Source organism: Palaemon carinicauda, chromosome 1 (genome assembly GCF_036898095.1).
Source record: "Palaemon carinicauda isolate YSFRI2023 chromosome 1, ASM3689809v2, whole genome shotgun sequence".
In the NCBI taxonomy this organism is placed as follows: domain Eukaryota; kingdom Metazoa; phylum Arthropoda; class Malacostraca; order Decapoda; family Palaemonidae; genus Palaemon; species Palaemon carinicauda.
In genome coordinates, this window is record NC_090725.1 from 17,644,378 (window position 1) to 17,660,841 (window position 16,464).

The window sequence follows — 16,464 nt, forward strand, 5'->3', positions numbered from 1 at the left end:
TAAGGAAATAGTTATGTTTTTTACTTTAACCATTTAAAACAAAAGAATTTGTATTGAGAAATATTTTCATCAATTTGATACTTACGGCTACTTATGAGAACAGAGAGGAAAATGCTTAGAGAAGCATTAGGGGAATATCAACGCTTTGAAAGATTGGAAAATTATGAAATATGAAGAGTGCCAGGCATAGTACACATTACAAAGGCATTAAGTCTGTCACAACGGAGATAGTATGAGCATGTGTTGAGGATGAATGGTGGGGAGGGAGTGAAGAGAGCTTGAGAGAAAGCTCCAATGCGGGGTAGATCAAGAGGGAGGCAGGATGTTAGATGATGAGATACTGTGAAGGATGATATGGAGAGAGAGGTTTGGTGGCATAGGATGCCTTTGATAAAAATTGGAGAAGTCACATTAGGCAACTGACACCTTAATGTAAGATAATGGGGAGAAAGAAGACCTTGCACAGCTACTTCCCTTGCCAGATGTGAGAATATCTATGCAGGTGAACCAATTATACTATATACCATATACTGTACATGAATTACTGATTTAGGACAGACACTATTGTACATTGGATCCTTCTCTCTGGTTAAGGTTCATTTTCCCTTTGCCTATACACTCGCACACCGAATAGTCTTCTGTCATCATACACCTGACAACACTGAGATTACCAAACAATTCTTCTTACTGCACTGTAATTGTTCAGTGGCCACTTTCCTCTTTGTAATGGTAGAAGAGACTCTTTAGCTATGGTAAGCAGCTCTTGAAGGAGGACATTCCAAAATCAAACCATTGTTCTCTAACCTTCAGTAGTGCCATAGCCTCTGTACCATGGTCTTCCACTGTCTTAGGTTAGAGTTCTCTTGCTTGACGGTACACTCGGGCACACTGTTCTATTTTATATCTTATTTCTCTGCCTCTTTATTTGTTAAAGTTTTTACAGTTTATGAAGTGATATTTGTTTTAACATTTTTGCTCTTAAAATATTTTATTTTTCCTTGTTCCCTTTCCTCACTGAGCTGTTTTCCCTGTTGGAGCCCCTGGGCTTAAAGCATCTTGCTTTTCCAACTAGGGTTGTAGCTTAGCAAGTAATAATAATAATAGTTTTAAATTTAAAACCAAATTTTCTCTGGGCAGTCACCTACTGTAGCTCTACAACCTCCTGTTGAAGAACAGGGAAAGAGATACTATCTTCTATGGGACAGGCATAAAACCCTGCGGATATTTCTTTTAGGGAATCGAACAAAAACAGCAAAGCTTTCCTCCTGGACATCTTGCACCTAAGATAGAAGTTGTTATTCTTAGTTGTAACTAAGAGATGATTTTCTTTTTTTAGCTATTTCAAAATGTAAGCTAAGCTTGAAATTAAAGTATAGACATATTTATGAGATAACTTACCTCCCAATGTAGATTTCAGATGCCTTATGCTTCCTCCCACATGAAGTGGTAGCATCTTTCTCCACCCAAACTCTACCTCATGAGTCAACTTTTGGACCTGACAGTGGTATCTGAAAAAAGAAATTAAGCCAGCCTAGTCTATCCCAGTTAGTGGGTTTTGATCTGAACCCATATCAGCCTCTGATGAGTCTTTGTGCAGCTAGATGGGAACACCTGAGTCATCAATGTCATTGTCTGAGGATGGTACAGCTTCAGGAGACGTCCTTTAACTGCCAATTCCTTTTGTTCTAGTGTTCTTTTGCATCTTGACCTCTTTCTCTTCCATCTACAACTTTAGGATTATTAGCTTTGTCAGAGCGGATGGCAAAAGTTATATCCAGATCTGTGCGGACTCTCTTAAGACCATGGGCCTTCCTCTTCACAGGATAGAAATTAAAGCCTTTAAAGGTGCTACTAATTGTCGACTGGCTACTTCCTGGTTGATCTCTTGGAGCTGCACGTGTTACTCAGGAATTTTGGGGGAGCAGGAGAGCTAAATGGTATTTGTTCCGTAACTGGAATACAAACCACACTATTTATTAGGGGTTATACTTTCGGCGGGGTTGAAATGACGAGCCATTAAAATTTAGCGAGGGTTAACTACCCACACCGCTATTTAGTGGGGGTAGCTTGCTACCACTCCCGTTCACACCTGTGATTTAGTCACTTTACTTTTGGGTTGGATCGAGAATGGTCTTTCCTCTCTCCCTCCTCGCCTATTCTGGACTGCCATTAATTTTTGTCTTTTAACTTACTTTTTCTTATACTTGTATTTATATGAAAACATTCTTAATTTTTATGTAAGTGTATAGAAATGTGGTAAGTTTCCTTTCCAGTGTTAGTGCTGTGTGTGATACATATAGGACAACGACACTTGCGTAGTAGCAAGTCCAGCACAGTTCCACTTCGTGGGGAACGACCTCTCCCTCTCTGGTTCATCGGTCTTCCCGTCGGCATATAACCGTTAACTCGGTCGCCGCAGGAATCGTCAACGCCTGGACCCTCTTCATTCAACTGTTGTCTTCGCCTTTTCCTTTTTCCTACGGGAAACATGGATTCTAAGCGAAGGGAATGTGGCCTTTCGAAGATTGTCTAAGGTCTCTCTCTCCTCGAGGTCGATCACCTTTACAACAACAACGTACTATTTGGGAAGCTCCTCTCCCGTGCGCGAGTTAGGTTGCTCTTCCGATTGTTTGTCTCAATTATTTTTAGTGAAAATATAATTGTATTTTAACTTTTCAGCTTTCTCCGTGGGGAACATTTCCGTTCGGAGGGTCAGTGGTTCTCACTATTAGAGAATATTCTTAGCTGATTTAAATAATTGTAATTCTGTTTTTATTACAGTTATTCCACTCCCCCCTTCTCCCGTGGATGTCAACTGGGGAAGGAAGGGCGCAATACTTAATTTTATGCTTTCCCCTCTTCGGAGTTCCTCCTGGGGAATTTGTTGAATAATTAATTTTTTGTCGGCGCAATACTTATTTTATGTTGTTCCCTCGGGGTTCCTCTTCGGAGTTCCTCCCTAGGGAATTTCTGTTAAGTAATCATTTGATTTTATTTTTTCCCAGTTAACTATGCAGTTTTTCTTCGTTCGACTAAGAGTGCCAACGAAGCAGAGCTGTTCTGTTCATGCGTGGGGAATCAGCTGTCACTGCCGTCCCTCAGAGGACGTCGTCATGGGCGTCATCCCTTCTCTTAGAAGTACTCCCGTGACAACATGACCAGCACTTCAGATCATCTTAAAACGCTAAAGGAGGTTCGCCTTCAGGGGTTGGACAACTTCCCTTCTGAGGGAAGTTTCCTCCCCAGGTGTGAGGTTGTTTCTCCCTTCAGAGGGAGTTCTTCCCACATCTTAATAAATTCATCGTCTCCGACTGCTGTTGCTGCCTTCGCCCAGACTTCTCTTCCTTCAGGGGCAGAGCACGGTCTTGGCAAGTCTCTTCTACAAAGTGTTCACCTCTCTCGTTCGCGAGAGAGGCCACTCATAGAGACTCCTCTTCGGAGGATCGCTACTGTTAACCCTTTTACCCCCAAAGGATGTAGTGGTACGTTTCACAAAACTCATCAATTTACCTCCATGGACGTACCGGTACGTCCTTGCAAAAAAACTGCTATTTACATTTATTTTTTCATATTTTTGATAATTTTTTGAGAAACTTCAAGCATTTTCCAAGAGAATGAGACCAACCTGACCTCTCTGTGACGAAAATTAAGGCTGTTAGAGCAAAAAAAAAAATATATTGCAAAATGTTTTTGAAAAAAAATAACCCTTGGGGGTTAAGGGTTGGAAAGTTCCAAATAGCCTAGGGGTAAAAGGGTTAAGGTCACCTTGCTGATCCACCGGCCCTCAAGGGGCATCATCATGGGTGTCTTCTAGTCTCCTACGAAGTGTTCACCTCTCGTTCGCGAGAGAGGCCACTCATAGAGACTTCTCCTCGGAGGATCGCTACTGTCAAAGGTCAGCTTGCTGATCCATCGGCACTCATGGGCGTCATCAGGGGTGTCTTCAAGTCTCTTCTACAAAGTATTCACCTCTCGTTCGCGAGAGAGGCCACTCATAGACACACCTCTTCGGAGGATCAAGCAGACCTACCAGCGCAGCAGACCTACCAAGACCTCATCGGTGGATGCTCGCCCTTCCAAAGGGCACATCTCAGTTCCTGATCGTCCTGCCAGCTGACCTACCGATCTACCAGAGCAACCTTGTGCTGCAACGTAGTCCTTTGGACTTCGGTCCTGGACTCTAAACACAGACTTTTTTTACGGTCACCGTCGGTGGATGCTCGTCCTTCCAAAGGGCACATCCCAGTTCCTGATTGTCCTGCCAGCTAACCTACCGATCTACCAGCGCAACCTTGCGCTGCAACGAAGTCCTTTGGATTTCGGTCCTGGACTCTAACACAGACCTGCTTACGGTCCCCATCGGTGGATGTTCGCCCTTTTTTAAAGGGCACATCCCAGTTCCTGATCGTCCTGCTACTGGTCATCCTACCAGTTGACCTGCCAACCTATTAGCGCTACCTTCGCGCGTGAGCGCCAATGCTTTTACGCGTGCACCAATAGTCTTCTGCTCGCGCACGGCAACGATTTTCCGCGCGCGGGCGCCGATGATTTTCCAAGCGCCAATGCTCTTGCGTGCGTGGCAACAGTTCCCCGTGCGCGGGCCGACTTTCTCCCACGGGCGGGCACCTAGGGTCTCGCGCGTGCGGTCTGACTTTCTTCTGTGCGCGGGCGCCGATGGTCTCCTGCACGCGCGCCAACAGTCTTGCGGGCGCGTGAGCTCACCAACAGTCAACAGCGCACACGTGCCGACGGCCTTCGTGTGTGCGCGCTCCAATAATTTTGAGTGCGCGCACGCAGCCTTCCGCATGCACGCGCCAACAGTCTCTACGTAGTACTCTCACGCACGCGCCAATGCACCCACCCTTGCGCAACCAGTAACACGCTTCGGCGCATTCTAGGGAGAATGCACAAAATTACATAGTGCCTTACTGAGCGCCAGCGCTCTTCCTCACTTTCCTGCGCCCTCCTGCGCAGTTACGGTCACGGGTCCAATGCACCAGCTCTTGCCAAAGAGTCAAGGCTCACAGATACAATGCACCAGCTCTTGCCTAAGAACCAGGGCTTGCCTGCTCTCCAGGCAGATATTAAGCACCAGCATCATCCTGTGTGCCATCGCTCCAGTACTCTCCTACACACTTGCGCAATTGTCAGTAAAAAGGAATAAAACATTTTGGACAGGTCACCATTGCCCCATTCCTCCCCGCAAACACATAAACATTGCCATCGTGAAAAGAGGAATAAGGCTTCACAGAAGGATTCAAGATCCCGAAGATTCCATCCTACGAAGGGAATCAAAATGGGGAATCCTTGGTCCCTGTCTCTCCTGAAGTTTCTTTTTTTCCTTGACAGACCACCGTCAGCAAACAGGAAAGCATCAACAGATTGATCTCTAGATCACTGTTTGCTGATGGCTAGTTCACAGTTTACTGATCGCTAGGTCGCCGATCACCAGATCGCCAATTGCTAGCTTAATGCTGATCTTTGACCTCTAGTCCCTCCAATGACTAACGATCTCCAATTGATGTACAACGTTTTTTGAGTTTGGGCTATCGCTTAATTGTTTTCTGTATCATTTATTCTTGAAATCTTTTTGTTTGGGGTTATATTTATTAATTTAACCTTTGTTTTTATGTTGTCGGTCTTTCTCCTAACTTTTCAATATGGCCGACCCCTCCCCTGTAATTCGTAAGTGTGTTAGTGAAGGGTGTCGTACTAGACTCCCTAAAGGTTCTATAGACCCACACAATGTTTGCATTAAATGTAGGGGAAAACCATGTTCTTTTGGGGATCGGTGTAATGAATGTTTTTCATTAACAGAAAATGAATGGGTAACATATGAACGTTATGTTGAGAGATTAGAGAGGGACAGGGTTAGGCTTAGTTCATCACGCTCTGTTGATTTAATCTTGCCTAATGTTAGTGATCCAATTCCTTTGTCCGTAGTGGTAGATCAGCAACCGAAGGAACCTTCTTTGAAGGACAAGTTTACCGCTATTCAGGCTCTCGGTGAAAAAGTTGAGTCTTTAGCGGCGGATAGAAATCAGATTTTATCCGTAATCAAGGTACTGAAAAATCGTGAATCTGTCGGAAATGTGAAAAGTGGTTCGAATGTGTTCAGTGTTGTGGAGGGTGCGTCTGCACGATCTTGTCGTTCGCCCAGCCTACGACCTCTTTCGAGTTCCCGAACCCATGGGAGAAGTAATGTCGGACGGTAAAAGGGAACGAGAAGCGTCATCAATCGTGCAGACGTCCCCTCGAACGTTCCTGCTGCCGTAACACAGGTCGTTCACCCTCATCGTAGGAAAGATGAGGTTGGTACGTTATCACCCTCCTCCAATGAAGGTTCGGGTAGTGAAAACTGGCGTCACGCGTCCAGACCGCTCAAAAGATCGCACGCGGTTAGTCAGCGTCACAAATCTCCTCCACGACCAGGCTGTAGTACTTGGGATACGCCTGAGCGTTTCCATTCTCTCGACGCTTGCACGCCTGCGAAACGCTCCGACCATGGTGTGCGTGTCGATGACTTACAGTCCGATTCAGAGTTTTTGCCTGTTGCTGATGTTACTATTCATGCTCCGCCACTTCCTTCAGACTGGCTGTCGTCACCCGAAAAGCGTGGTGATAGTGATATTGATAACCCCTTAGAAAAGTAGTCGAATGTATTACAGACTAACGATCCTAAGTGGTCTATGCTTTTGGACACGAAACAACTGTTCTCGTCGTTCATGCAGTCTTTTCAACCTGCGGTTGGCAGTACGGTTGGGCGTCAGACCAGTTGTCGCACAGGCGGCCTGTGGTCTCTAGTGCTGACGTGTTATCGCACAGGCGGTCTCCCATTCGCAGTGTTCAACAGCAGGTTGATTTAGATGAGTCACGTCAGAAGGTTGTTGCCAAACAAAAATTGACTTCCAAACCTGTCGAGGAGCGCCCGCGTTGGCAAGTGGACGCAATGCGTCTCCGTGATGACTCTTGGCAGTCGACTTTTGACGCTATGAAGCGTCAGCGTCAACAGCAAGTGGACGCTAGGCCTAGCGTCCACGGGACGACCATCATCAGTCTACTCATGACGGCATAGAGCGTCGGCGTCAACAGCAAGCGGACGCTAGGCGTCCACGCGGCGACATTCAGCAGTTGACTCCTGACACCAAGCGTCGTTCCATCCAGCAGTAAGCGGACGCTAGGCATCCACGTGACGACACACGGCAGTTAACCATTTACGTCGAGCGTCGACCCATCCATGGCGTCGCACACCAGTCAACCTCGACCTCTCCACTTCAGTTGGAAACTATTATTGATCATGGCAAGCGGTCTCATTCAAACTTTAATCCTTCGGTTCAGGCTGCAGCAGTTGCTGCACTGTCAGAAGATGAACTTGAAGAGAATTCTGACGTGGAGGAACCATTAGAAGCCGTTTCTGAGAATGAAGAAGACAAACATTATCAACATGATGTTGATCTTAGGAAATTGATGTTAGTTCTCACAGACCTTTTTCCTGAACATTTTACCCCTGTGGCCCCTCGTTCTCCTCCATCGGAATTTATCTTAGGGAAAGCATCTAAAGTGCCTGTTTATACTAAGATGGTACTTTCACGCTCTTCTAAACGAGCCATGAAGTTAATGGGTTCCTGGATGGATTCAAAGAGATCTATTGGCAAAACGGCCTTTGCTTTTCCGCCCGCAAGATTGGCCTCTAAATCCAGTGTTTGGTACGAGACTGGTTATGTGCTGGGCTTGGGATTTCCTTCTTCTGCCCAGGGAGATTTCTCGAGATTGGTGGATTCTTCTCGTCGTCTGGCCAAGAAAAATAAAGGTATGGTGGTCAATGGCAGAGTTTGACCATTTACATAAGGGTTTATTCAGGGCCTTTGAGGTTCTAAATTATCTAGACTGGTCTTTGGGAGCCTTAAGCAGGAGGGTCTCCAAAATGAAAGGCATAGATACTAGTGGCCTTATTCATTTGATGTCCTGCATGGACAAAGGTGTAAGGCAGTGTTTCCCAACCTTTTTAAAATGATTACCCCAAAATTTGATTTCCAACTAATCTATTACCCCATTGAACATATACCCGGTAACATCCGATGTTTTTTTGCAGCCACCTGATGAACTGTATGGATCATGTAGCCCCCTATTGGCTGCTTATAGTTAAGGATCCAAAACAAATGCAAACTTTTCCATTTTAATGGATATCAAAATGAACCATCATCAGTGAATAACTCAATTTCAGAACATCTTGATTACCCCAAAAATACGGGTCCATTACCCCTCTGGGGTAATTTACCCCAGGTTTGGGAAACACTGGTGTAAGGGATGGCTCTAACGAGTTAGCTGCTCTGTTCACAGCTGGAATTATTAAGAAGAGGGCTACTATGTGTTCCTTTCTCTCGTCGGGAGTTTCGCCTTACCAGAAATCGGAGCTACTATTCGCTCCTTTGTCAGCTACTCTATTTCCACAAGAGTTGGTAGGGGAAGTTGCCACTGCTCTCACCCAGAAGGCCGCTCATGACTTGGTGGCCAATACGGCCAGGAAAGTTTTACCTTCTGCTTTTTCATCTCGTAAACCTAAGGAAAGTTCTTCTGGGGTACGACCTTCTCAGTCCTTTCGTGGTAAGCCTACCGGAAGGGGTTCTTTCAAACCAGACGGGAGAAAACCTTGGAGCAGAGGAACCCAGACCGGCCGAGGTAGAGTCTGACTGCCCTATCCTTCAGACAGCAGTAGGTGCCAGGCTGAATTACTTCTGGAAGGCCTGGGAGAGGAATGGAGTGGACCCCTGGTCCGTCCAAGTGTTAAAGGAGGGTTACAAGATCCCATTCCTATCAATTCCTCCATTAGTCAGATATTAGGTGGATCTTTCGCCCAAATACAGGGAGGGACCGAAGAAGCAAGCCATGTGACTTCAGATGTCTCTATTACTAGAGAAACGAGCAATAGAGGAAGTGCAAGATTTAACATCTCCAGGGTTTTACAACTGACTTTTCTTAGTTCCCAAGAGTTCGGGGGAATGGAGACCGGTTCTGGACGTAAGTGTTCTAAATGGTTACGTCTAGAACACGACGTTTACGATGGAGACTCAGAAGACGGTTCTTGCAGCGGTAAGGAAGGGCGATTGGATGGTCTCATTAGACCTCCAAGACCCCTATTTCCATATTCCAATACATCCCAGCTGCAGACGTTATCTGAGATTCATGGACGGAAACAAGGTCTTTCAATTCAGAGCCCTATGTTTCGGTCTCAGCACGGCTCCTCTATTATTCACCAAGATCATGCTAAATGTAGTAAGCATGTTGCATTCGAGGAGAATCAGGGCCTCCCTGTACACGGACGATTGGCTGATAAGAGCCTCCTCAGGCGATTGCTGTTTGAAGGACCTGAGAATGATACTGGAATTAACCAAGGAACTGGGCCTCCTGGTGAGTTTGAAAAAATCGCAACTGACTCCATCAGAGGAGATTCTTTATTTGGGGATGGAGATTCACAGGCGGAGTTTTCGGGCTTTTCCGTCGCCTGTGAGGATACAGTCAGCTCTCCAAAAAATCCAAGCTTTTCTGAAGAAAGAACTCGGTTCCATAAGGGAATGGATGAGCCTTCTGGGGGGACTCTCATCATTAGAGAAGTTCGTGACTCTGGGGAGGTTGCATTTATGCCCCCCTCAGTTTCATCTCAATCGACATTGGAATAAAGGGGACAGTCTCGACAGGGAAAGCGTTCCCATCACGGACTCTATAAACTTATAAAGTTACATCTTCAGTGGCGGAACAGCGAGCACAGACTGAAGGAAGGCTTGTCTTTACATCAGAAGAGCCCAGACCTCGTGTCATGTTCCGACGCCTCAAACTCGGGGTGGGAGGCAACACTTGGGAAGAAGGAGCTCTCGGGAACGTGGACAGTGGAGCAAACAACTCTCCACGTAAACCAAAAGGAGCTTTTGGCAATACATCTGGCCCTCAAAGGCTTCGAAAAGCATATCAGGGACAAAGTAGTCCAAATCAATGTGGACAGCACTACAGCTCTGGCCTATATAACAAAGCAAGGCGGAACCCACTCATGGACTCTGTACGAGATAGCAAGACCTCTTCTCATATGGGCAGAGGAAAGGAAAGTGACACTTTTGACTCTGTTTATTCAGGGAGTCAACAATGTGAGTGCAGACAGACTCAGCAGGAGGGGTCAGATTCTCCCCACAGAATGGATTTTACACCAAGACGTCTGCAAAAGTCTGTGGCGGTTATGGGGTCGTCCTCTCGTGGATCTCTTTGCAACTGCAAAGACAAAGAGACTGGAGTGTTACTGCTCACCAGTACCGGATCCCGAAGCCATACACATAGACGCTTTTCTAATGAATTGGTCGCACATGGAGGTTTATGCATTCCCCCCGTTCAATATTCTTCTTTACAAAGTGATACAGAAGTTCGTATCTCACGAAGAAACCAGGATGACACTAATAACTCCGTTCTGGCCGTCAAGGAGCTGGTTTCCAGAGGTACTGGAATGGATGGTAGATTTCCCGAGAAGCCTTCCCTTAAGACCAGATCTTCTCAGACAGCCTCACTTGGCTCGAAACCACCTAAACCTCCGAGCTCTACGTCTGACTGCCTTCAGACTATCGAAAAACTCGTTAGAGCTAGAGGTTTTTTTGAAGAGGGCAGCCAAGGCTATTGCGAGAGCAAGGATGTCTTCCACCATCAAGGTATATCAGTCCAAGTGGGAGTTGTTCAGAGAGTGGTGTAGGACTAACGCGATTTCTTCATACAGTACCTCTTCTAACTTGGAGATTTCTTCCTAGACCTTAGAAATAAACATAACTTCTCGTCCTCTACAATTAAAGGTTACAGAAGTATGTTGGCAACAGTTTTTAGGCACAGGAACTTAGACCTCTCCAATAATAAGGATCTACAAGACCTGCTTAAGTCTTTTGATACCACCAAGAAAAGACAATCAGCGTCTCTTGCCTGGAATTTGGATGTGGTGCTTAAATTCCTCATGAGTGACAGGTTTGAGCCTTTGCACTCGGCTTCTTTTAAGGATCTAACCTTGAAAACTTTGTTTCTGGTTAGTCTAGCCACTGCTAAAAGAGTAAGTGAAGTTCACGCTTTAAGCAGGAACATTGGTTTTCGGGATGGAACAGCCATTTGTTCCTTACAATTAGGGTTTTTGGCCAAGAATGAGAATCCTACTCGCCCATGGCCCAAATCATTCGAGATCCCTAATCTTTATGATGTGGTGGGAGATGAGTTGGAGAAGGTGCTCAGTCCAGTAAGAGCATTACGGTTATATGTGGACAGAACAAAGGGTCTGAGAGGCGACTCAAATGCTCTGTGGTGTGCAGTGCGAAAACCCTCACTGCCCATGTCAAAGAATGCTTTATCATTTTTCATTAGACTGTTAATTCGAGAAGCTCACGCCCAGTGTGATGAGGCGGTCAGAGGCTTCTCAAAGTGAAGACAAATGAAGTCAGAGCAGTAGCGACTTCAGTGACTTTCAAACCGAATCATTCTCTGCAAAGTTTGATGGATACGACCTTTTGGAGGAGTAAGTCCGTATTCGCATCTCATTTGAAACATATTCCGACTCTATGAGGACTGTTATACGTTGGGTCCATTCGTGGCAGCGAATGCGATAGTAGGTGAGTGATCTACCACTACGTTCCCTTTTTCCTAATACCCCTTTTCTATCTCTTGGAACTCGTAATGTTATGGTTGTTTGTGGAGATTGGTCGTCAGTCTTCCGCAATCTTTTGTTTGGTCAGGTGGTCAATTTGTTCCTAGAGTGCGCCCGGAACAAGGGTATTAGTTGAGGTCCAGTCATGTTATAGGTGGTTGTACCGTTTGACAGCTACTATTATTATTATTATTACTATCCAAGCTACAACCCTAGTTGGAAAAGCAAGATGCCATAAGCCCAGGGGCTCCAACAGGGAAAAATAGCCCAGTGAGGAAAGGAAATAAGGAAATAAATAAATGAAGAGAACAAATTAACAATAAATCATTCGAAAATAAGTAACAACGTCAAAACAGACATGTCATGTATAAACTAATAATAACATCAAAAACAAATATGTAAGACTCATGTCCGCCTGGTCAACAAAAAAGCATTTGCTCCAACTTTGAACTTTTGAAGTTCTACTGATTCAACCACCCGATTAGGAAGATCAATCCACAACTTGGTAACAGCTGGAATAAAACTTCTAGAGTACTGCGTAGTATTGAGCCTCGTGATGGAGAAGGCCTGGCTATTAGAATTAACTGCCTGCCTAGTATTACGAACAAATATTATTGTCCAGGGAGATCTGAAGTGGATCGCTGGATCTCCTAAGGATAGCTGACGAAATGAGGCAGAGTATCATTGCTGTCAGCTTCCTTATCAGGTGAGAACCTCTTATTTATGTAATGATTAAGTGAATTTCCGAATATGTAGCTGTCTCTGACCTGCCACCAAGGGGTGTCAATCAGCCATTCTTATGTAACCAGCGGGTAAGTTTTATATTTAGAAATATTTTCATAATAAAATAAATTTTTGAATATACTTACCCGCTGGTTATATAAGTTAAAAATCCCCCCTCCTCCCCTCTAGAGACTATGAGGCATGGAAGATCTGAGGCTTGTGGGTATAGTTCTACCTGTTGTACCGCGAGGGCGCTGGTGTACACCTGGCATATCTGCGATAGCTGCGCAAGATTTTGAAATTTCTGCTGGGGCGTCAGGAGACTTAAGCCATTCTTATATAACCAGCGTGTAATTATATGCAAAGGTTTATTTTATTTTGAAAATATAATTTTTTAATATTAGGAGTTGGTAGAGTAAAATAACTGTTCTAGAGAAGGGCAAATCTCTTATACCACTTACAAAACAAAGGTAGTTAAGCTGTTTTGGGCCATTTAGTTGGCAAATGCCGTCAGTGCACAATGTAGTGTTCCCTTGGCCCCTAGCTGCACTTTATCTCTGCACTTGCTTCCTTTCTTCCTTTCTTCCTTTTGCCTAACTTTTACTTCATATTGCAGCGGCTGGGTTTTCCCCGGCTTAATGAGCTTACAGGCTCCAGTGTTGACCTATGTAGCCCAATCATAGATCCAATCCAATTCTTATGACGAATCTTCTTGGTTTTATGAAATAAAAATTTTCGTAATTGTTTTGAACTACGGTATGATGCTGTAATGCTTAATGAACTACCCATCATATTTTGTTGAAAGAAGATTTTGTGAATGCAGGGTTAGTGATACATTTTCTAATCATAATGGTAAAATTATGAAAAGTTTTCTATAATAAACTAAGTCATAATATCCAAATAATTTATGTGTGTGTATTCCAGAATTTTTTATTTCTAACTATTTGTCGTTCAGTGTGTTGGTTCACCAATGGATTACTGCACTCTATGCATTTAATGGAAGTTAGATATGAAAGTTTTAAGGTTTGAGTGAAGTTGAAATCAGTGGTCAATTGATTAGTAAAAAATTGTTGGAAGTTGAAAATGTCTGGATATTTGTCATTGTCTTAATTTTGCATTTTCTTTCAGGAAACGTCAAAGAACCAAGTTGGAAACGATGCAGATGATGTAAGTAATGTCATTCGTTATCCAGGTGGGATGATGTTGAGTAAACCATTCCAGACATTAGTAGATAGAATATCATATGTTCAACGACAATTTTGAATAATATTATGCACTACTAATCATGCCTTTAGAATTTTTTTGTAGCTCAATGAATTTTCAATTTTATAATTTACTGATTGTCTTGATTAATACAGTATGTGATATTGAAAGTTAACAGGTTTTCTACCAATTGTTATTTGGAAATAATGCTAAATAAGTCTGCTAATTATAGTTTGGAAGTGGTACTAAATTTTCTAGTTTTGAGCACTATTGGAAGTCTTTTATGCTAAATCTTCTGGCTTACCATCAGTTTTGGAATTTTATGCTGAATCTTCTAGTTTTTCTAATCATTATTAGTAGTCATTAGCAGGGGTAGGTTACCCTAGTTGGAGTTTATTTACAATTTGGTAATACAGTACTTATGTTGCAGTATGCACAGTTAATGAAGGAATTCTTACCCATTTTATTATTTAAGCCTATCTCACTGCTTGTTGATACTTTTTGGTAGATTGATATAACTGTATATACTGTACTGTAGTATGCACATTATTGCAATTTCTGCATTTTAGTTTTAAATTATAAGCACTGGCAGTTATTTATTTGCTTTCTTTGATGATTACTGATTTACAGTCTCTGATTAATGATGCTGTTCCCTCCCTATTTACTTAGATTAAAGTTGTTTAAATCTTTTGCTGTAGTTTTTCATTTATATTCTTCTGGTACAGGTTGGTTTATGTATGTATATGTATATATATATATATATATATATATATATATATATATATATATATATATAATCCTATTTTTTTGCATATGCCTGTTATTATTTCCAAGACCTGATTTATATGCTGTATGGAATACAAAAGAAGGTGCAGCATTTTAATCACCAGTTTAAACAAGTTTTATGGTTATGTTTTTGAAGTTAATTTTTGGTTTGAGTTGAGTAAAAAATCCTGCACTTTTAAATCAAACCACACGATAATTAGTTGAAGCAGTTCTTTGGGTGTCTCATTTTAACATTATTGTTAATTTTGTAGTTCAGTAAATCTTTTGGTTAATTTGTGAAGAGGCTAAAATCTATATCATGAGTATAGTGATGAAGTAGCTATTACTTAAAAGGGAACCAGGACATTTTGAAATAAGTTAATAAAAGTTCCAATCTTATCTGAATGTCAGCTGGGCAAGTCCATGTCCCCAACAATACTAACCTCCCTAATAAACAGCTTAAACTAATAGGTGAGCTGAGACTTGATCTTCAATCCATGCAAATGCAAGGCTACCTTGCTGTCAATGTACTAGCCATATAATACATATTGTGTATATTCATATCAATTTGGCACTGGGTTTAAATAATAAAACTTTATTTTAAGTAAATTATCTTGGTGTATAATGCTGCATCTTTATGGATTTCAAACTAGTATTTATATTTATAGTACTACAAGACAGGGCCACAAATCCATTGATTAATTTTTATAGAAATGTTATTGGCTAAAGTAAACTTTACATTATTTATTTACTTCAATATATAATACTGAATCTACAACAGGATTTAGAAGTTGCACACGTGGTAATAAATTTACAGAGGTTATGTCTTGTGTTAAGTCGAGACTGATTGTTCTGCAGCAGACAAGGTCTGGGATTATATGTAAAGGAATTCCTTTTAGGGAATTATTTATGAATGTCTTTGCACTATCCCGGATCATTATGATAGGTTGAAATTTTTTTTTTTACCTCTGAAGTTATGATGAATTTAACATTTACTCAATTTCAGGAAAGGTAACTCTTAAAACAGAAGTATGATGGGCCAAATACCTTCCCTTTTTAGTGAAATTTAATTTTACCTCTTAGATTTTTAGTGTATTAGAATACAGTAATGTATTTAACTAACAAGCTGTACATTGGTTTTAGGATTTCCCTTATATATTGAACAGTTTTAGGATAAATTATTTTTTTTCATATTTTAAGAATCTTCGGGGATTTGGTTCAGCTGTCCTCATAGGTAGTGATACACACACACACACACACACACGTGAATATACTGTATACATGCAGTGTCAGTGTTCTTAAACTTAGTGCCATGGGGATTTCAGAAAAATATCCTTTTTAGCCTTGTTATGGTTTCACAAGGTTCCCATTATCAATATCATTTCAGTACTATGAATGTTTGTTTCCAGGACCAATCAATACTGTTTGTATTTTGGATAGAATAGTATGTATATATATGTTTGATACAGGTTAATACAGCATGTACAACAGTTTATTTGAAGCTGAGCTATTCTTTATCATTATCAAATCTTGTGATGATGATACTGCATATTTTGTGTTTTCTTTGAAACTTATTTGGCTGGTTTTTTTTTCTTTTCTTTTTTTTCCTTTTTTAACCAATCATTAATCAGTGCCTGTGAGTCTGGAAAAGTAGCCCCGTGGTCTTTACATCTCTTAAATTGGTAGGAAATTTTGTCTCGTCCTTCCGTGTTCATTTTCTCTTATGGTGGGTTTACTTTGTGTAGGAGGTCATGAAGTTGGTTATTTTGTTGGTAGCAGCATCAGTGAAAGGGATTGGCTGTTAATTTATTTAAATTTTACTATATACTGTATACCCATATTTTATTTTGTATGCTACTGATTACTTTTAAATATTTTTGTATAATAATCAGATACATAGATTTTGTATGTATACAGTACACTATAGGTTCAAGCGGTAAGAATAACTTTGCCATGGTCCTAACATTAGATGGAAGACCAGGTCTGTGTAAGGAAAACCTCAGTTAGATGTTCATTGATTTTTTTCAAGTATTGTTTAATTTTTTTGTGCTGTTAAGAAATATTAAGCTTATGCTCAGTATAGAGTATTACTCTAGTTACTCACACTTTGCTTTTTT

The 16,464-nt window shown here is 42.1% G+C and overlaps 1 protein-coding gene across 5 annotated transcripts in view; it reads left to right on the forward strand.

The window, feature by feature from the left end:
• The window catches only part of LOC137647192 (serine/threonine-protein phosphatase 2A 56 kDa regulatory subunit gamma isoform-like), an 84,487-nt gene that overhangs the window by 12,325 nt on the left and 55,698 nt on the right, over positions 1–16,464 (forward strand). For all 5 annotated transcript variants that reach the window (XM_068380546.1, XM_068380557.1, XM_068380524.1 and 2 more), the window contains exon 2: positions 13,508–13,546. In XM_068380546.1, coding sequence (XP_068236647.1) covers positions 13,508–13,546 — 39 coding nt within the window. The remainder of the gene's footprint in view (positions 1–13,507; positions 13,547–16,464) is intronic.